The following is a 19,432-nucleotide window of genomic DNA, read 5'->3' as shown; positions in this document are numbered from 1 at the left end:
AGTTTCAGTACAGTTTTATCTTTCTGTGAAATCATAGAAATAATCTAAGTAATTCTCTTTGTCACCAATTTGCACACACATATAAATACATACTGGTTTGTAGACACACACACTGATTCACACACATATATATAATTTTACGCATTTGATATTTTTATTCTCTATTCTACCCTTTATTTCTAAATATAATGAGTAATATATATTCCTGTATATTATGAATATATAACTAACATGTATTACTATATATACTCACCTGCCTGCTATTTTATTTATTATGTTTGCTTCATTTTTTATTATTTCCTCTCCTGCATTAGCAATTAAACTTTGTGTATTTATATTTGTAACAATATGTTTACACTTTCACAATTATTTTTGACTTTGGAAATTTCAGAATTTAATCATTGTCTCTTCTAGCCTCCTTCTGAATAATGTAGAGTTTGAATGCTTTAATTTTAATCAACCCAATCCTATCTTATTTATTATATTTATTTACTCCCAAATAGGTAATTATTATCATTACTGTTTTCCACAGTTTGTGTTTGCTCAGATTTACTCATAGATTTAGCAATTTATTTGTGCAATATTGCTTCAAGCATTTCTCTTAATCATCAGGACTCAATTCACTTTTTTATGGATGTAAAACTTATGAAATTTATTTTCCTGAAAAAAAAGGTCTTTACTCTTATATTGAGCTTACAATGTTAACTCAGTGAGATATAGAAATATAGGTGGACATTTATTTTTGCTGACTTTTTATTTTATTGCTATTTGGTTCAGCAAGTCTAGGTCTTTTTAGCCAAAAATTTACAAATTTTCTTAGTCCACTATTTTTCCAGAATCAGGAATGAATATTTTATTATTGATTTTTTATGAATAGAGTAATAAATGCCAGTTCATTTACCTCAAAGTTTAGTTGTTTGTGTCACTATTCAAAATGTTATTTTTTAATAAAATAAGATCTATGAAGATAAAACATTAGTTTTACTAAATTGATGTATTACCAAGAACTCATGTAATTTGCTTTAAATAATAGCATAAAAATATAATAGTCAGAAAGTCATTATAATACTGATGAACAAACTTTTTAACTGTACTAAAATAATTGTCACTAGAGTTTGTGCTCCTTCAGCTGTCATAGATCCTGTTTCCAGAATCAAATGATGCTATTGCTTGTTTTGACAGGAGTGATACACTTCTGGATGGCTCATTGTATTTGATGTCTAGATGACTCATTAATTAATTTGACTAAACACATTGACTGCATTACAGCTCCTTTTCTTCATCATAGTAATCATATCAATATTCTTATTATATTTTAGCAGTAAGATATAATGCTACAAATAACAGCTAACATCTTACACTTGAGCACCTAAACGAAATAGAGATTTATAATTGAACACTTCCAATTGTTTAGCACTGTTTTAAGTATTCTAGTGTTATTAACTTATTTATATTTTACAAGAAACCTGAAGAAATTTTTCTGCTAATAACTCTATGTGATAGGTAAGAAAACAGAGGTAAAAAGAGCTTAAGTTTCTTGCTCAAGGTCACACAAGTAATGAATGATGAGATGTGTTTACAAATATGCTGGATTCCTGAGATATCTGAAAAGCTCTGTGATATTGCTCCACCATTCAGTGCCATGCAACTGAAAGGGACACTTGCAGAAATTACCTTGCAATTCAAGTATCAGATAATTCAGAAAAAATAAAAAAAATAATATCCTTTTCACTTTTGAAGGTTACTCTTAAATTCACTAAGAAATGTACAAAATCACAGGACAAAAATTATAAATCTTAACTCAAAGACAAAAGAGAAGACTTGAAGAAATCACATTATATTCCTGGTTTGGAAGGCTCAAATGTATAAAAATGTTATTTCTTCCTTAATTCTTTTATTGATTCATTAAGAAAAATACAAGACACTTTTGGCAAATAAATGCATAAAATAAAAAGAGTTCTAGAAAAATTTGCATTTAAGCATGTAGTATAAAGTTAAATAATGTGCCCCCAAAATATGAAAATTGGCATGACAGTCAAGTTGATACAACAGAATCAAATGTGTAGAAACAGGCTGTGTGTGTATGTCAATGTTTCTGTACAGTATTTGGCTTCTGAAACGTAATGGGGAAAAGCACTAAAAAATGGAGGAATTAACAATTGGTGCAAATGAGAAAATTTTAAAATTTGAAAAATCAAAAATACACTCATCTAGCATATACCATATGACAAATATATATTTCAGACAGAACAGAAAGTTAAAAGGAAAAATAAATTTCTAAATGATACAGCAATTTAAAGGAAATATTGATGAATATTTATTATCAAGAAAGTGAAGAACTTTCTAAGCATAAAAACAAAGAACTTCCCAGAAATTAATTAATATATTTAACTACATATAAATCAGATGTTTGCAATTTATCATATGAAAGTATAAGTCAAATGACAAGCTCAAGAAATAGGTCAATATTCATGACAATGAGTTATTGATATTATGTTTAAAGTCCCTAAAATCAATGCAAAAAAATTTTTGTCCCAATAAAACTGTGGGAATGTATATAGACTAATAAACATGTAAAAATGACCAAATTCATTATTACTTGAGGATTTACCCACATAATTACAATATTTTTTCAAGGCTAGAGTTCAATCAAAGACTTTATTTTCTTTAATGCTAATTCCCCATTTTAATGAGGGTTTGGTAAGAAACATGATTCCAGGCACTATTGGTGGATTGATAACTTAGTCCAACTCTTCTCAATGCCATTTTGTCATATGCATCAAGAATCTTCAAAATGGCAATAACCACTGACTGCTAAAAGTACCTGTAGGAATTTCTCACAGTTGTGTTTATACTATTCAAAAAGAAAAGAAAAGAAAACACCTAATACAATAGGTAAGGGTACAGTGTGATTAATTATGATCTATTTATTTTTTAAAAAAACTGATTCTGCATTATTTTATATCATATTTTCAAAGAGTACTGTAACAGAGAAAACAGAGAAATATGTGTGATTCACTGATCTATGAAGTGAAGTGAACAGGTGTTACATTGTGTAAAATAAAAGGAAAATATGCTTTGTTGATATATGCTATTATTAATACATATAATATACACACATGTTATAGATAGAAGTTTATGAAGGTGATAAAAAATTTATTCTCTGCTTCTCACAGCTCCAGGAAAGGAGGGGATAAAACTGAAGAGAGGGCCTGGTTTGGAGCTATCCAGGCTACCATGGACTTCTTTCCAGTGGTGGGGTGGGGACTAGGCTGGTGTTTAGGCCACCACCCCGGAAGTTCTGAAGGGTGAAAGTGTCTCTCAGGTGCGACAGGTTAGCAAAGCCACCAGAGAGACACAGGTGTGGTAGGATGCTTCCCTTATCCAGAAATATCACTACTGTCTTGTTGGGATAATATAATGTTCACCTTTGGATATCTTGCTTTCCCTGTTATAGGTTACTTTTTATCTCTTTATTCTTCAGAGTAATTCTGTTTTACTGATTTAGAATAGTGTTAATATAAGAATCCAACTGCAGGGAAAAAGGATGCTGGTGCTTCGAAAACAGACTTGGTACATTCTTCTATTTGCACCTGGTTTCAATACAATAATGTGAAATTATAACCAAGTGAATGGGTCTATATTTATAAATACAATGAAGATTTTCATTGCATAGATTAACTAATAAATCTCACCAAGAATCTGATCAATTTCCTTAAATAAAATCAGATTATCCTATTATGTTATGTAAGTTATAAAAAGCATCCCAATAGTCGATTTTTTTCTAAATTGGTCCTTAAGTAAACACCCAATTAAGGTAAGTATTTAGGGAGAAAAATTGTTTTAATGGTAAAACAAAACAAAGAAACGTGCAAACAAATTATATTATTCCCATATGATTTTGATGGCTTACTTTAGAATGTTTGAAAAATATTTTTTCTTCATATTAATTTTATTTATTCATTCAACAAGTATTTGTTGACTTTCTACTTCATGTTATGCACACATTTATATGGATTATTACTTACATTTTAAATTAGTAAATTACCTGCCCTCTTAAAATGTAGTGGTCACAAGCCCTCCAAATGGGAGAAAATAAATGTTTATTTTTTTTTTAAGAGTAAAATAATTAATGAATTAAGCTTTTCCTTTCCTCTTAAGCTTTTAAGTTAGCAACTTTGAACTTTCAAACACTTTCAGATATTTATGTGGTGTGATTTTTGGTTTGGATTTTTATTTGAAGTTTATTCAATCTGGAAAACATTCTCTAAGAGAGTCCAGAAAGAGTTCTGTACATGCAGGTCTACTCACCTCCATGCATTCTGTCTGTGGCTAATTATAAATAGTTTAATACTTTTAAATTTACATACCAGCTGTTTGCCTGAACTGACTGCTTAATATTTGGTGACTAATCAGTTCAGTTCACCCAACCACTAGGATCTAATTAAAAGCAGTCTCTGTAACGCCATGGAAGCAAACTTCTTACTTGTTGGTGCTGATACTATCTCCTACTTCTTGAGTGGATTTAGTCTTCTGAACAGATAGCAGTGGCAACAAAAGACGGCTTGATCTCCATTCGATCCATTCATCCCCATTCTTGCAGATAGACAATTAAAATAGTCTCAATCTCACGTAAAGTATTATGAAAAACACAGCCTCGATCTGTGCAGTTCCAACTGCATACTTTAAATAGACTGCGGCCATTGCATGTCCTCACATAAAGGATTTTCTGAGTTGCCACAGAGTATTGGCAAGAACCTTACAGATGTGCCACCTGGTCACATTTGAGGGATTATTCAAAGGTGATGAAACAACATTTAAAATACACTTGCTTGCTCGACATTTCTATCAAGACCTGTGAGTATACCAATGAGAATAAGGCTCAACACACTGTATCAGTAAGTATATAAATATATTATTGTACCACATGAAGCAAATAAAATATTAAAGAATTATGTTAGGGATTGTAGAACTTTAAATATCTGTCCTCTAAAATATGTCAGCTTCCTCATGCTAACTAAAATTTTACAACCAAACTAGAAAAAATAATGCTGTGTCAGTTTTTCATAGTGAATCCAGGTTTCCATCTCCTATACAATGAAACATTCTATTTTTGAAGACAAACATTTCAACTGTAATTTAGTACTGAATACACTTATAAATGATGCTTAAATAATTTAAGCTAAGTGAATTAGACCACACTTACAACTAAAATCAATTTATATTTGTTGGATGAAATAGCTACCTCTCTCATATACATGTCTCCTGGCTCTAAACCCCAAATACTAGACTATGGTTTTTAAAACTTTATAAATTATTTCTATGGTGTCATAAAAAGGTCATCAGCATGTACTCTAGTGGTTGCATTCAAGGGTCAGAAGTCTTGAGTTATATTTTCACTATGTAAGTGATTTTTTTAATACTCTGGAAAAATCAATCAAATAACCAATAGCCAAATATAATTAGTTTTGAATAGAGACTGATGATACTACACTGGGGGTTCTAAATTAGGGCATTTGATTCAGCCTGACTTTAATTTTCCTCATTCTAGGGCACCAGGCTTTGGCAGTTTAAGAAAGGAAATACGGGTAAGATTAAACAAAATTTACAAGTAGAAAATATCTATTGGTATCTGTCTGACTAAGCATGAGAAAAAAACTCTAGAAGACACAGATGCACATGTAAAGTTCATTGCTATTTCAATTTTAGCATGCCCTCTGCTTATTGTCTCCACATCAAGGTATCCTATATTATTATGTTGTTCCTCTTTGGAAATTAAACCTATTTCTTTATGTTCTTTCATAGCTGGTTTAGTCTCTAGACAATTCAGAATTGACTATCCTAGACACTCATCCACTATTGGTGGGAATGCAAACTGGTGTAGCCACTATGGAAAACAGTATGGAGGTTCCTTGAAAAGTTGAAAATGGAACTAGCTTATGATCCAGCAGTTGCACTACTGGGTATTTATCCAAAGAGTGTGAGAACATTAATTCAAAGAGATACAAGCACCCCTATGTTTATAGCAGCATTATTTACAATTGCCAAGATATGGAAACGGCCTGTGTTCATCGATAGATGAATGGATAAAGAAGAGGTGGTATATATATACACAATGGAATATTACTCAGCCATAAAAAGGAATGAAATCTTGCCATTTGCAACAACATGGATGGAGCTAGAGAGTATAATGCTAAGCAAAGTAAGTCAGAGAAAGACAAATACCATATGATTTCACTCATATGTGGAATTTAAGAAGCAAAACAAACAAGCAAAGAGAAAAAAATAAGAGAGACAAATCAAGAACAGACTCTTAACTATGGAGAACAAATTGATGGTTGCCAGGGGGTGGGGTGGGTGTGTGGGGATAGATTGAGTGGGTGATGGGGATTAATAGTACACTTGGGACGACCACAGGGTGATGTATGGAGATGCTGAGTCACTGTGCTGTACGCCTGAAGCTAATGTAGCACGGTATGTTGACTAACGGGAATTGAAGTAAAAACTTAAAAAAAAATTTAAAAAGAAACAAAAAATAGACTATCTTATCAAAACTTAAGTGTTATGTGTCTCATTTACTGAATATGTCTTGGGTCTAGAAGAACCTCTCATAAGTTCATTGTCATGCTCTTTTCCTTATTCACTAATTTCCCCATTAAGAACTTTTGACAATTTTCTACTCTATACCTGTCCTCAGATTCCATATAAAGTCAGCAAATCCATCCTACAGATCCAGTCTTCAATTATTTTAATATACCTCCTCTTCCTGTCCATATTCACTGCCTTGGTCTCTATATTTATATACAGTACTTAACTTCATAGATCCAATTCCCTACCTGTTTTCCCTGCTTAGAGCTTCTCTTCTAATCCAATAAACAAATCTATTTTCATTTACTATTTCTACATGACCTTTACATATATTTGTAAATGGCATTTTTTTTCATCTACTGTATTTAGTACATTTAATCTTTCTCTTATGCATACCTTTTTGGTTATTGTTAAATTGAATTATTATTACCAATAGTAAAATAATTAATTTTAAGGACCGTAACAGTAATAGAGTTACAGTCAACACCAAGAAAGAATCATGTAGCCAACTAAGAGAAGAAACAAAGAATCATGTGATTAAATCATTGTCAAAGATTTTGAGGTAAAAATATAAGAATACAGTTAGATATGTAAATTATAACTCACAGAGTAAATAGTACAATTTAAAGATAATTTCACAGACCTTATGTTAAAAATTTAAACTGTTGAATATCACATTAAAATCTACACCATAGAACAGAAGAAGGGTATGTCAAAAAGATGAAAAAACAAAAAAAAATAGTAATGGTAGAAATAAGATATTACTCAGAATTTAAATATCCAGAACTCTGGGGAAAGAGAAAAATTTATCTTATCTACTTACCTAAAACAATTGGACATTGATTAATTATCCAGTATTTTATCTTGCCTCTAACTTCAAAGACTGTCTGGAAAGAACTGTCCTGTGTAGATTTCCTTGGATGCTAATTAAATATATAAATACAGTATACTTGATGCATTAAAGAATTGATTGATTTAACATCTAGATGTTTCTTTTCAAATACAACCATTTGAGGTGGCTTTTATGGTTGTAAAAATACAGAGCATTAAATAATAAACAGAATTACTATTGACATAGAGACATCATATATCTTCACTGATTTAAAAGAAATTGAGAATAATTTGACCATTTTAATGAAGTAAATGTCATTACTGTCATTGAAATATTTTCTGAATTACTAATGTTGATTTATTCTCTTCCTTTGTGTCAAAGACTTATCTTAATCACCATTTTGCCACATTTTGAGATCTGAGGAAATGTGAAATTCTAGGGAATGCAATAATAGTGACTAACTTGATATTTTTTCCTTTGGAAAATTTTTAATGCTATCTACTTCTATATTCCTCTCTTGTGAGCTAATGCTCAAAATAATGGTGGAGGCATTGCAGTAAGCATCTTTAGAGATAAAATAATTTAATACTTTTTGGCATTTGGAGGTTGCTTAGTGTATTAGAATATTACCTTTATATAATTAAAAATTGCAACCAATTTTTCAATAATTTCGCATGAAAGAGTAAATTACGATTTAAGTGATGGATGGAAGATGCAAACTATTGATATACTCTGCCCCCTCCCCCACAGATTTCCTAAAGCAGGAGTGAAAACCCAAAATAGATTTATTTCTGAGATAATTCTGATGTCCACTAAGTTTGAGAAATGTTGTAGAGACCAGTGTCATTTAAAAAAATGTTGAAAATACTCTTTTGAAAAAAGGGTTTGTCTACACTGTGTTATTCATTCTTGAATAAGAGAGAGTAGGGAAAGTAATAGGGCAATTGGACCATAGAACTGGAATTTAGAATGATTAAATTGTACTGTTTCAAATAATCTGCCTAAAGCAACATTAGAGTGTTGGTATCTAGTTATTATGGATTTCATTTACCATGTAAACAAGTAAAATAGTTTTTGGATCACAATATCAGAGATATAAATGATAATGTATTTGCATCTAAATAAGAATCATTGTAAATTTTAATTTCCCATATTATTGGAAATTATATTTTAAAAATAAAAATAAAGTAAAATTATCATTCTAGTTCTTGACTGCTATTTATTCAAGCATTTGTCAGTGAGTTACTAGAAAAAAAACAGCAGAGCACTGAAAAGACACCAACATTGAATTATTGGCAAAAATTCCTATTCTTCAAGCATTTAAAGTAAAATCAACTTAGATTTATTTACCTTTTACAATGGCAATTTATTTATTTCCTAATTTAATGGAGTAAAACACAAATTAGTACTAACAAAAACAGTAAGTAAAAAACATATGAAAAAACCCACAGAACATTGAAATATATAGAAAACATATACAGCCAATTTTAGCTATTCACAACTGCCAAGGATGTATGGTTTAATTCACTTGACTCAAATCCTTTAGTTCAGTCAGGGTAGCCACCATAGAGAAGGGAGCATTAAGCAGTTTTGAAAGGAGAATCTAGGAAGAAATTTGAATAAATTAATCATAGTATAACAGAAATATTGTGTGAAGACTGCAGTGGCTTTTGGAGAGAAAATAAATTTCTTTTCCTAGAGAAGAGCAAGAGAAGGATAGTTAAGTACCCCAGAACGGTGGTTTAAATTTTATTTTATATCATATATAGTTACATACATATTCCCAGTGTCAAAACTCCAAATTTTTATTGCTATTATTACCAATCAAAATTTTACATGTTAAAATAGGTTCTGGTTACCAGTTCCAATGGGGGAAGGTTTCCCATACCAACAAGCAATTCTCTGGACACCTACTGGGTGTCTCTACAACTCTACTCAATCTTGATCCTATCTACCTGAAGATAGCATCAGATTTCGCAGGTAAAGGTTCAGTCCTATAAAACTGCTTCTCCCTGTAGACACCAGTCACAATCCCAGTACAGAGTGTCACCTGTGCTTCTGACCTGGCTACAAATTGGAGGTTCCAGTAATTCCCTCAAACTCAGGATACCAATCACAAGCCCAAGTTATTATCTGTACTTCTGACCAACCTGCTGTAGATCAGAGGTTCCCATGACCCCTTCCTTGGGTTTGATTAATTTGCTAGAGGAGCTCACAGAACTAAGGAAATCATTTTATTCATTAGACTACTGGTTTACTATAAAAGGATGTAACTCAAGAACAGCTGGATGGAAGAGATGCATAGGGCAAGACATGGGGAAAGGACAGAGTTTCCGTGCCTTTCTCAGCATACCACTCTCCCCAAATCTTCATGTGTTCATTAACGTGGAAACTCTTTGAACCCAATCCTTTTGGGTTTTTATGAAGGCTTTATTACAGAGGTGTGATTGACTAAATCATTGATCATCAGCAATTGATTAAACCTCCAGCCCCTTTTCACTACCCAGATGTTGGGGGGCAAGGGGTGTGGTGGGTGGGTGAGATAGAAAATTCCAATCCTCTAATCTCATGATTTGTTCTCCTGGTAATCAGCCTCCTTCCTCAGCTATGGGACAAAAATCACCTCATTAACATAAAAATAACTTGATCACTCTCATCACTTAGGAAATTCCAAAAATTTTAGGAGCTGTGTGCCAGAATTAAGACAAAGAACAAATATATTTTTCTTACTATAAATCACAATATGATGCATGTCAAGAAAGTGGAAGAAACACTTTATATCACTCATCTTTTCCATTGCTCTCAGTGTTAATCACCATACTTTGGGATACCAAACTCAGAAACACATAATCATTTGTAATTACTTATTCTCTTTGTTTCTCACAGTGTGTCTATTATGCTGATAGTACATATGCTATGTCTTGTTTTAGAACTTGCTGTTGCTGCATCTATCTACTATACATATGAGCCATCTTAGCCCAAGAACAAAATTTTCTATGATACTTACTAAATTGATCAATATAAACACATAGATGTTCAAAGGTCACCTATTCTCTATCTTGATCACTTAAAAGATTAAGAAGCACAAAATTCTACAAATATGTGTTAAATAAATATGCTTATCTAAAAATAAATGCAGGTTCTATTGGCACTTTTTGTATCTTATTTCAATTTCTCTTTGTTAGATATTATCCTAATCTCATCACAGACTTTTCCCCATCCTTAGAGCTGACTCCAAATTTGCCATTTGTCAGTTCTCTCTAGCTACTATTGCAATATTTTTACACAGAAAACATATGACTTGACTTGTGTATTCAAAGCACTATTCTGAGCATCATAGAAGATCCAAAATTGAATAGGACAAAATACCTGATCTCAAAAGACTTTCAAGTTAGAGGAAGGTACACATTTCTAAGAAATAACACAAGAGGACATGAAGTTCAAGGCTCAGTGAAGGTGATTTGAGTAGATGTGGTAAAGTACTGAGGGTAGTTTCAAAATAGGATCATAAAGTCTTGTGGTTCCATAAATGGAATTATGATTTGGGGACATTATTCAATCTTATTCCTTTTAGTGGTCATGAATTCTTTAGTTTTTGTTCATCTGGGAAACTCTATCTCTCCTTTATTCTAAATGATAACCTTGCTGGATAGAGTATTCTTGGCTGAAGATTTTTCCCATTCAGCTCTTTGAATATATCATGCCACTCTCTCCTGGCCTGTGAAGTTTCTGTTGAGAACGCTTTTACTAATTTTAAGTAGCACCATTGGGATGAGCTATATATTTTTTTAAATCTCTCTTGCTCGGGTGGTCATTGGGTTGGTTTGTACTGTGCCTCCACACCGCTGTGGTTCTAAATCCCTAACAATGTCACTTCTTGTGTAAACATATGTGTGCTATGGTCTTACACTTTGCGTTTCTCCTCACACCTAATCAATATGTTGCAATCTTAATACCCAAGATAATATTAGGAATTGGTGGGCCTTTGGGTAGTACTTAGATCATGAGGGTGGAGCCTTCTTGAATCGGATTTGTGCCTTATAAAAGAGACCCTGGAGATATCCCTAACCCCTTCTACCATGTGAGGGCAGAGTGACAAGGCACCACCTATGAATCAGGAATTCACCTGAATGCAACCGTATTCAGAACTTTGAGCAATAAATTTCTGCTGTGTATAAGCTACTCAGTTTATGGTATTTTGTTAGAGCAACTTGAACAGACTAACACAAGATGTCTACACATTTACCTACCACCTAAATATGAACATTTGTGTCATTTATTTCTTTATCACCAAATGATAGTACCAGACCCAGGACAAATTAAATGTTTAACAAATGGTTGCACAATTGAACGAGTTTGATAAAGGTGGTTGGAGATTTTGAAATCTTCCCTTAGAAATAAAAGAGTCTTTCTAGGGATTAGAGACTCCCTGTGAACATTCTCTAAGCCACTCCCCTCAGAAATATATTCAAATAAAGTTTCCAATCACATTCAATTAAATTTCTATATCTAAATTGTTAAATATGATAATGTATGACTCTTAATGCCCCAATTTTATTTTCTTAATTCAAGTGGGTGAGTCAGACCCACTTTATTGTTTTCTTCTTCTAGACATTTGCACATTTCATACTTCCTAGGGGTCATGCAATATCTTATTCCCTAGCTTAATAGGCACCCCTGATGTTCCTTTTCCTTATAAAGGCAGAACAACAAAAAGATAGCTTAAAACAACTCTTTCAAAAAGACTTCATGGACTTCAACTGACTGGCATTTATGCCACAATAATATACTTAGAATATTTATTGTTGGCCTTTACAGGTATTCACAATGTTATGCTACTAAAAAATTGTGAATGATTTATGCAGATAGATAACTTATACATTCTTTTGGAAAGCATTATAGTTTTTGTGGTCTCTTAATTTTTATGTCAGTATTCAAATCATAAGGGCAAATAAAATTGTTTATGACCCACTTTACTAACCTCTATAGAGAAAAAATATCTTTGCTGGTGATCTGATGAGGTGGCATTTGAGAATGCTGGTTTGTGGGGGCAGTCTCCAAGGGGTTGGTATATGTTATTGACAAAGAAACTAGCATATTGATTAGTTGATAAGACTCAAGTGGGTGATGAGTATTAAGCCTTAAAATTGGATTCCATTTAGGAGGACAGAAATGAAAGACCAGGTTTACTTTATGATGTAAGAAAGAAACCAATGATAGTTTGGGTTGTAAACCAGTGAAATAGATGTGACAATGGACCTAGTGAACTCAAAACAAATTCATTCAGTTAACAATTAGGATAATTAAATTTGTGACATTTAAAAACATTCTAAAACCAGTCATATCATCAAAAGAGTATCAATTGGAACTTATATATACTAGCAAACAGTGTCCCAAAATATATGAAGCAACACTGGACAGAACTGAAAAGATAGACAGTACTACAGTAACACTTGGAGACTTCAATAAGCCACTCTAAAAAAATGGATAAGAATGACCTTACATAAAAAGAATTATAGAATACTAGGACAATTGTACATCAACAAATTAGATAGCCTAGATGAAAATGCCAAGCTCCTAGAAACATATAAATTACCTAACCTGACTTGAGTAAAGAGAAAATCTCAACAGACTCATAACAATAAAAAATTAAATCAATAATGCAAAATCTCCCAACAAAGATACTCCAGGACTAGATGACTTCGTTAGCAAATTCTATCAAACACTGAAAGAATTCACATCAATTCTTCTCAAACTCTTCCAAAAAATAGAAGAGGAGAAAACACTTCCTAACTTATTCGGAAGGGCCAGCATTACCTGAAACCAACATCAGATAAAGACATCACAAGGAAATAAAACTACACACAATATCTATGGTGTATAGAGATGCAAAAATCCTTAACAAAATACTAGCAAAACAAATACAACAACATATTAAATGGTTTATATACCATGACTATGTGGAGTTTATCCTAGAGATGCTAAGGTTATTAAAAATAAGAAAATCAATGTAATATACCACATTAATAGAATGAAGTTAATAAAACAAGACCCATGATAATCTCACTGATACCAAAAATCATTTGAAAAAAAATTAACACACTTTCATGATTAAAACAGCAGAGACTAGGAACAGAAGGGAAATTCAACACAATAAAGCTCAGTTTTAAAAAATCCATAGTCTACATCATACTCATCTTGAAAGATTGAAAGCTTTCCTTTAAGATAAAAAGTAAGACAAGAATATCTATTTTCACCACTGCCCTTCAATATTGTGCTGGATTTCTAGCAAGAGTAATTAGACAAGACAAGAAAAGAAAAAGCACTCAGAATAGGAAAGGAAGAAGTAAACTATCTTTATTCACATATGGTATGATTCTATATATAGACATCCCAAAGAATTTGTAAGAAAGCTACTAGAGCTAATGAATAAGTTCAACCAAGTTGCAGAGTACAAGATTAACACCCAGAAATTATTTGTTTGTAAATATCTGCAATGAAGAATCCACAAAGGAAATTAAGAAAGCAATTCCATTTACAAGAGCATCAAAAGAATAAAGTACCTAGGAATAAATTTTTTAAGGAGGTGACTTGTGCACTGGAAACTGTAAAACATTGCTGAAAGAAATTCAAAAAGACACAAGTAAATGGGAAGACATCCCATGGTCATGGATTGAAAGACTTAATATTGTTATGATGTCAGTACTACCCAAATGATCTACAGGTTCAAAGCAATTCTTATCAAAATTCCAACTGCTGTTTTGCAGAAATGGAAAAGCCAATTCCACAATTTATTTGGAATTGCAAGGAGCCCAGAGTAACCAAACCATCTTGAAAAAAAACAAAGTTGGAGAACTCATACTTCTGGTTTCAAAACCTATAAAGCTACAGTGATCAAAACATTGTGGGTACTGACATAAAGACATATAGACCAATGGAATAGAAATAAACATCTGTGGTCAACTGACTTTTGACAAGCCTGTCAAATCCATTTGATAAGGAAAAAATAGTTTTTCTACAGATGGTGCTGGGACAACAGGATTTCCGCATCTATAGGAATAAAGTTGGAGTTTTACCTCAAAATATATACATAAATTTACTCAAAATGGATTAATCACCTAAATGTAAGAGGTAAAACCATGAAGCTCTTAGGGAAATACACAGAGATAAATTTTGGTGACCTTGGATTGGGCAATGAATTCTTAGATATGACACCAAAAGCACAAATGCAAAAGAAAAAATACATAATAGGACCTCATAAAAATTAAACATTTTCGTTCATCAAAGGATATAATACCAAGAAAGTGAAAAGACCTACAAAATGGAAGACAATAATTGCAAATAATATATCTGAGAAGGGTTTAATATCCAGAAGATATAAAGAATACCTTCAACTCAATAACAACAAACAATCCAGTTTTTAAAAATGGGCAAAGAAGGGGCAGCTGGTGTGGCTCAGTCAGTTAAGCATCTGACTCTTGATTTCAGCTCAGGTAATGATCTCAGGGTTCTGGGGTCAAGTCCCGCAATGGATTCCATGCTCAGCAGGGAGTCCGCTTAAGGATTCTTTCTCCCCTTCTCCCTCTGCCCCTCCCTCTGCTCTCTCTCTGTCTTTCCCTCAAATAAAAAAAAAAAAAAGGGGGCAAAGAACTTGAGTTGACATTTCTCCAAAGATATGCAAATGGCCGATAAGCACATGAAAAGCTCAATATCATTGGTGATTAGAGAAACGCAAATCAATATCACAATGAGCTAATCCACACCTACTAGAATGACTGTTAAAAAAATTGGGAATTATAAACGTGGAGAAATTGGAACACTTGCACACTTGCACATTACTGGAATGAATGTAAAATGGTATAGCCATATAGAAAACAGTCTAGCAGTTCTTCAAAAGATTCAACATAAGATTACCCTAAGATCCAGCAATTGCACTCCTGAGTATATAGTTAAAAGAATTGAAAACTGGCACTCAAATATATACTTGACTAACAATGTTCATTGTAGCATTATTCACAGTGCCCAAAAGGTGGAAATAACAGAGTGTCCATCAAAAGGTGAATTGATAAGCAAAATGTACTACATATATTCCTGGAATATTATTCAGCCATAAAAAGTTCTGATATATGCTTCAACATGGATGAACCTTAGAAACATTACAGTAAATGGAATAAGCCAAACACAAAAGGACAAACATTGTATGATCCCCCTGGTATGAAATATCTAGAATAGGCAAATTCATAGAGCTTACGAGGGACTGAGAGAAGGGGAATGGGTATTATTGCTTAATGGCTACAGATTCTGTGTATGGGGTGACAAGAATGTTTTTAAAATAGTGGTGATGGGGGTGCCTGGGTGGCTTAGTCGTTAAGCGTCTGCCTTCGGCTCAGGTCAAGATCCCAGGGTCCTGAGATAGAGCCCCACATCGGGCTCCTTGCTCAGCAGGGAGTCTGCTTCTCCCTCGCCCTCTGCCCCTGCGTGTGTTCCCTTTCTCACTGTGTCTCTCTCTGTGAATAAAATCTAAAAAAAAAAAAAAAAAAAAAAAATAGTGGTGATGATTGCATAACACTGTGAATGTAATTAATGCCATTGAATTGTACACTTAAAGTCGTTAAAATGTCAAATTTTATGTCATATATTTCGCACAATAAAAAAATGGTTTTATAAAAAAATCTAATGTGGTTAGTTTCCTTATATATTATACTTGTTTATCAAATAAAACAATCATGTTCTAGGGCCTTTTACTTTGGTTGTACATAACATATTCTGCATCACTTGCATTTTTAAACAATGGCATATGCCTTGATAGACACATGTACACACACACATACACACACACACCATTTAATAAGTAGATCTATGATATATCAGTGTAAGTACATTTTGGAATTAAAAAAGGAGTAAGTTCCTAACATATGGAAAGCAGAATAAAAGTAGAAATAATCTGAATATATTTTGGACAAAACAAACCAAAAATGTGTTAGAAAATATTCTACAAATATGAAAAGGGGTATTATATAATTGAACAAACAATAGAAATTTGTAAAACTAATCTTTGAGCTACTAAATTACAAATAAAGAGGAAAATTAAAATTATTTGAGTTTTCCTTTCCATGTGTAAGTTATTCCTTTCAATACTAACAATAGTGCTTTATTACTAATCTTTGGTTCTACAGATCATGGCTTTCAAAAATCATGATTGTAGATTTTCAAAATATAAACTATAGTTTTCAAGCCATTTTCATGTCTCACAAATTGTACCTATGCTGCATTCAAAATACTTTCGATTTTCTTGTGTGTTTGATGTAATTTATATTATGTGTAAGATATGTCACAAGTTGAACTGTGAATATTCATACTTATTACAATATATATTTTTAGCAACCGGATTACTTCCAGTATTACTCAGGATTGTAGAATAACAGGAAAATGGAAGCGATTTCCAATGTATATTCAAGAGCTTTACAGTTGAGACTTTTTACCATCCATTAGATCACGCCTGTGACATTATAAGCTCAGCTAAAGAAATCGCTTCTACTTATCCTCAAGATATTTCATCACTTTTTTGCAAAACTTATTTTGCGATCATTATTTCTATTTAGTTATGGGTGTACACTGGTGTTCTCTTAATCTCATAGTATAAGAAGTAAATATCTGTCCATATACAATTGAGTAGTGCACACTTACAGAATCAGAGACTGTGCCTCAGTCTTCCTTACAAATGGCATTTCAAAAAGAGAAACCAAGTACACTAGGAGTGCCCTGATTGATGTTGTTTGAATGTGTGCAAAAGGGGAAGTTTTAGATTTAGGTGTAGGGGATGCAGGGCAAAGATTTGAAATGATTAAGTGTAATTTTAGTTGTAACACATTTGAATTACATGAAAAATCATGTTCCTTGTAGCACAATAGTATGAACATCCTAAAGAGGTGAAGAGGTCGGGCTACATTATCATCAAGAAAAATATCAGAATAGACAAGAATCAGGCCCAAGGGAGAGGGAGAAATATAAACAGGAGAATGGCCTTAAAGAAAAGTTAGCCGGTTTTCCTGAGACCTTAAAAAGTTAAACTCTGCACAGAGATCCAGGAAAGCCATTTGTGTTCCTATCACTTTATATTTGAGGACAAAAGTTGTATAGATCTGTAGATGCATTGTTCAAGTTGTGTGTCTTTTGTCACTAAAAACATTTATCCATGCATATATACACATACACACACATAAACAGGATTGCTCCAGGGCATTAGAGTTGCCAGGAAACAGAATGAAGCCATTTGCCCATAGTCACAAATCAACTACATTTCAGTTCAAACTTGCCACTTCTGTTTCAAGCATGCACTGTGTGTGTCTGCAAGGGAGTGAACTTCTTTAAATTGTTGTTTAGTTAGGCTCTGAGCACAGATTCCAAGTGCCATCTAAACGCTAACATTCCGTAACTTCTCTTTGGATGGTTGGATATTTATAATAGTCTAAGAGATGTGGACTAGCTAACAGATAAGCTAAATTTCTTAAAAGACAGTTTCCTGGCTTTTAAAAAAAAATAAACTACATATTACTTTTAATGATCAATAACTAACAGAATTGTAAAGGAACAGAAATAAAATCTCTAACGTTTTAGAGAACCTGCACTAAGTTGCTAATACTTTTTTTAAATTAAACTTATTGCTTACACCAAGTACAGTGATAAGTTTACATATTTTCAGATTTTACAATATTTCTCCTGTGAGAATATGGAAGAGTGGGTAACTGGCCAAATTTGCTCAGATCTAGAGTTCGAACTCAGGCCTGCTTGATACCAGGACCAGCCCTTGAATGCTAGGCTTGGATCCTGCCTACGTATGTTTGTATTAACATTTATTAGCCACCAAAGATGTCTTAACTCCTATTTTTGTTGGTGTTAAATCAGATGTCTGTTCTTCCTTATTTACCCTGGAATTCTGCAAAATGGGTTAAATGGGCACTTACAATGAAATATAAGGCCTGAAATTATTAAAACCTCTTTGTCCCGGCTCTCCAGAAAGGCAATGAATCAATTTGGATTAATTACTATATGTGCCTACTTTGAAGCTTTCCGAAGCTCTACTAGGAGAAGAGATCCCTCATCACTTTCTGTCTTACACTGAAGCATAAGATTGCTGTAAAGCTTTTAAAATAGCTGTACTGCTCTCCCACAGATGTGGGTGCACTTCAGTCATGGCAGAAATAGGTCCAATATTATAAAGCAAATTTGATTCCTTAAGGTTTTGCATTACATAAATGTAAAATAGCATTATTAGTTCTTACAGTCATCATTGCACCATTCATACTTGAAGCAATTGATATTTCCACAAATCAGGCACTGTACAAATTCTGTCATAGTAAAACATTTATTTGTTAAAGTGATATAGATTATTCAGGATTCTACAGTCTTAAATCATGGATGGCAATGTAACATGGATTGATACAGAACTCGATGCCAATGTAGGCTTTTCTGTTTCCTTCTTTAAAAAAAAAATACTTGTAGGCCAGAAGAAAAAAAAATTTTGGCTTTAAAAGGGGATGAACCATGGTCTGATAGAGCCAGTTCCGCCCGCGCCAGAGACTTCTGCTTCGGCTCCTGTGGACAATTTCTTCTAGGACACCAGTTCAACAATTAGCCTTTGTGAATTGAAACATTTTTTAAATTTTATCCAGTAAAAATATCAGTGGCAACTTTTTTCAGGAGAGAAAGAAGTAGTGCTCTTCAGATTAACTCCAGCCTCTGAAATGGGAAAAGAGAACACGAAAAAAAAAAAAAAAAGAAAGAAAAAAGAAAAGAAACAAAGAGAAAATACGTAGGTAGTAAGATCATTGTGCTAGTAATTTAGAAGTTACAGAACTATAAGCAACCAGGCAGGAGTTTATTGCTAGAGAATACAAGATACACTCCTAAGAACTATCTAGAAATGCACATCAGCTCTTAAAATGTTGCTTGGTAATTTCAAATTCTGAATATATAAAATAATCTCATTTTAAAAAGGAATCTAAATGCATT

At 32.8% G+C, this 19,432-nt stretch overlaps 1 protein-coding gene across 6 annotated transcripts in view; it reads right to left on the bottom strand.

Moving 5' to 3' along the window:
- Positions 1–9,867: 9,867 nt before the first annotated feature.
- The window catches only part of LRFN5 (leucine rich repeat and fibronectin type III domain containing 5), a 258,300-nt gene continuing 248,735 nt past the window's right edge, over positions 9,868–19,432 (bottom strand). For all 6 annotated transcript variants that reach the window (XM_078053624.1, XM_078053619.1, XM_078053618.1 and 3 more), the window contains one exon: positions 9,868–19,159. Coding sequence is in view for 5 of the 6 variants with exons in the window: in XM_078053619.1 (XP_077909745.1) it covers positions 19,142–19,159 (18 nt within the window). In the remaining variant the exon portion in view is untranslated. The remainder of the gene's footprint in view (positions 19,160–19,432) is intronic.

The sequence above is a fragment of the Halichoerus grypus genome, chromosome 8, assembly GCF_964656455.1.
Source record: "Halichoerus grypus chromosome 8, mHalGry1.hap1.1, whole genome shotgun sequence".
Lineage (NCBI taxonomy): Eukaryota > Metazoa > Chordata > Mammalia > Carnivora > Phocidae > Halichoerus > Halichoerus grypus.
Note: the sequence above shows the minus strand (reverse complement) of the source record. Positions and strands in the feature narration are given on the sequence as shown.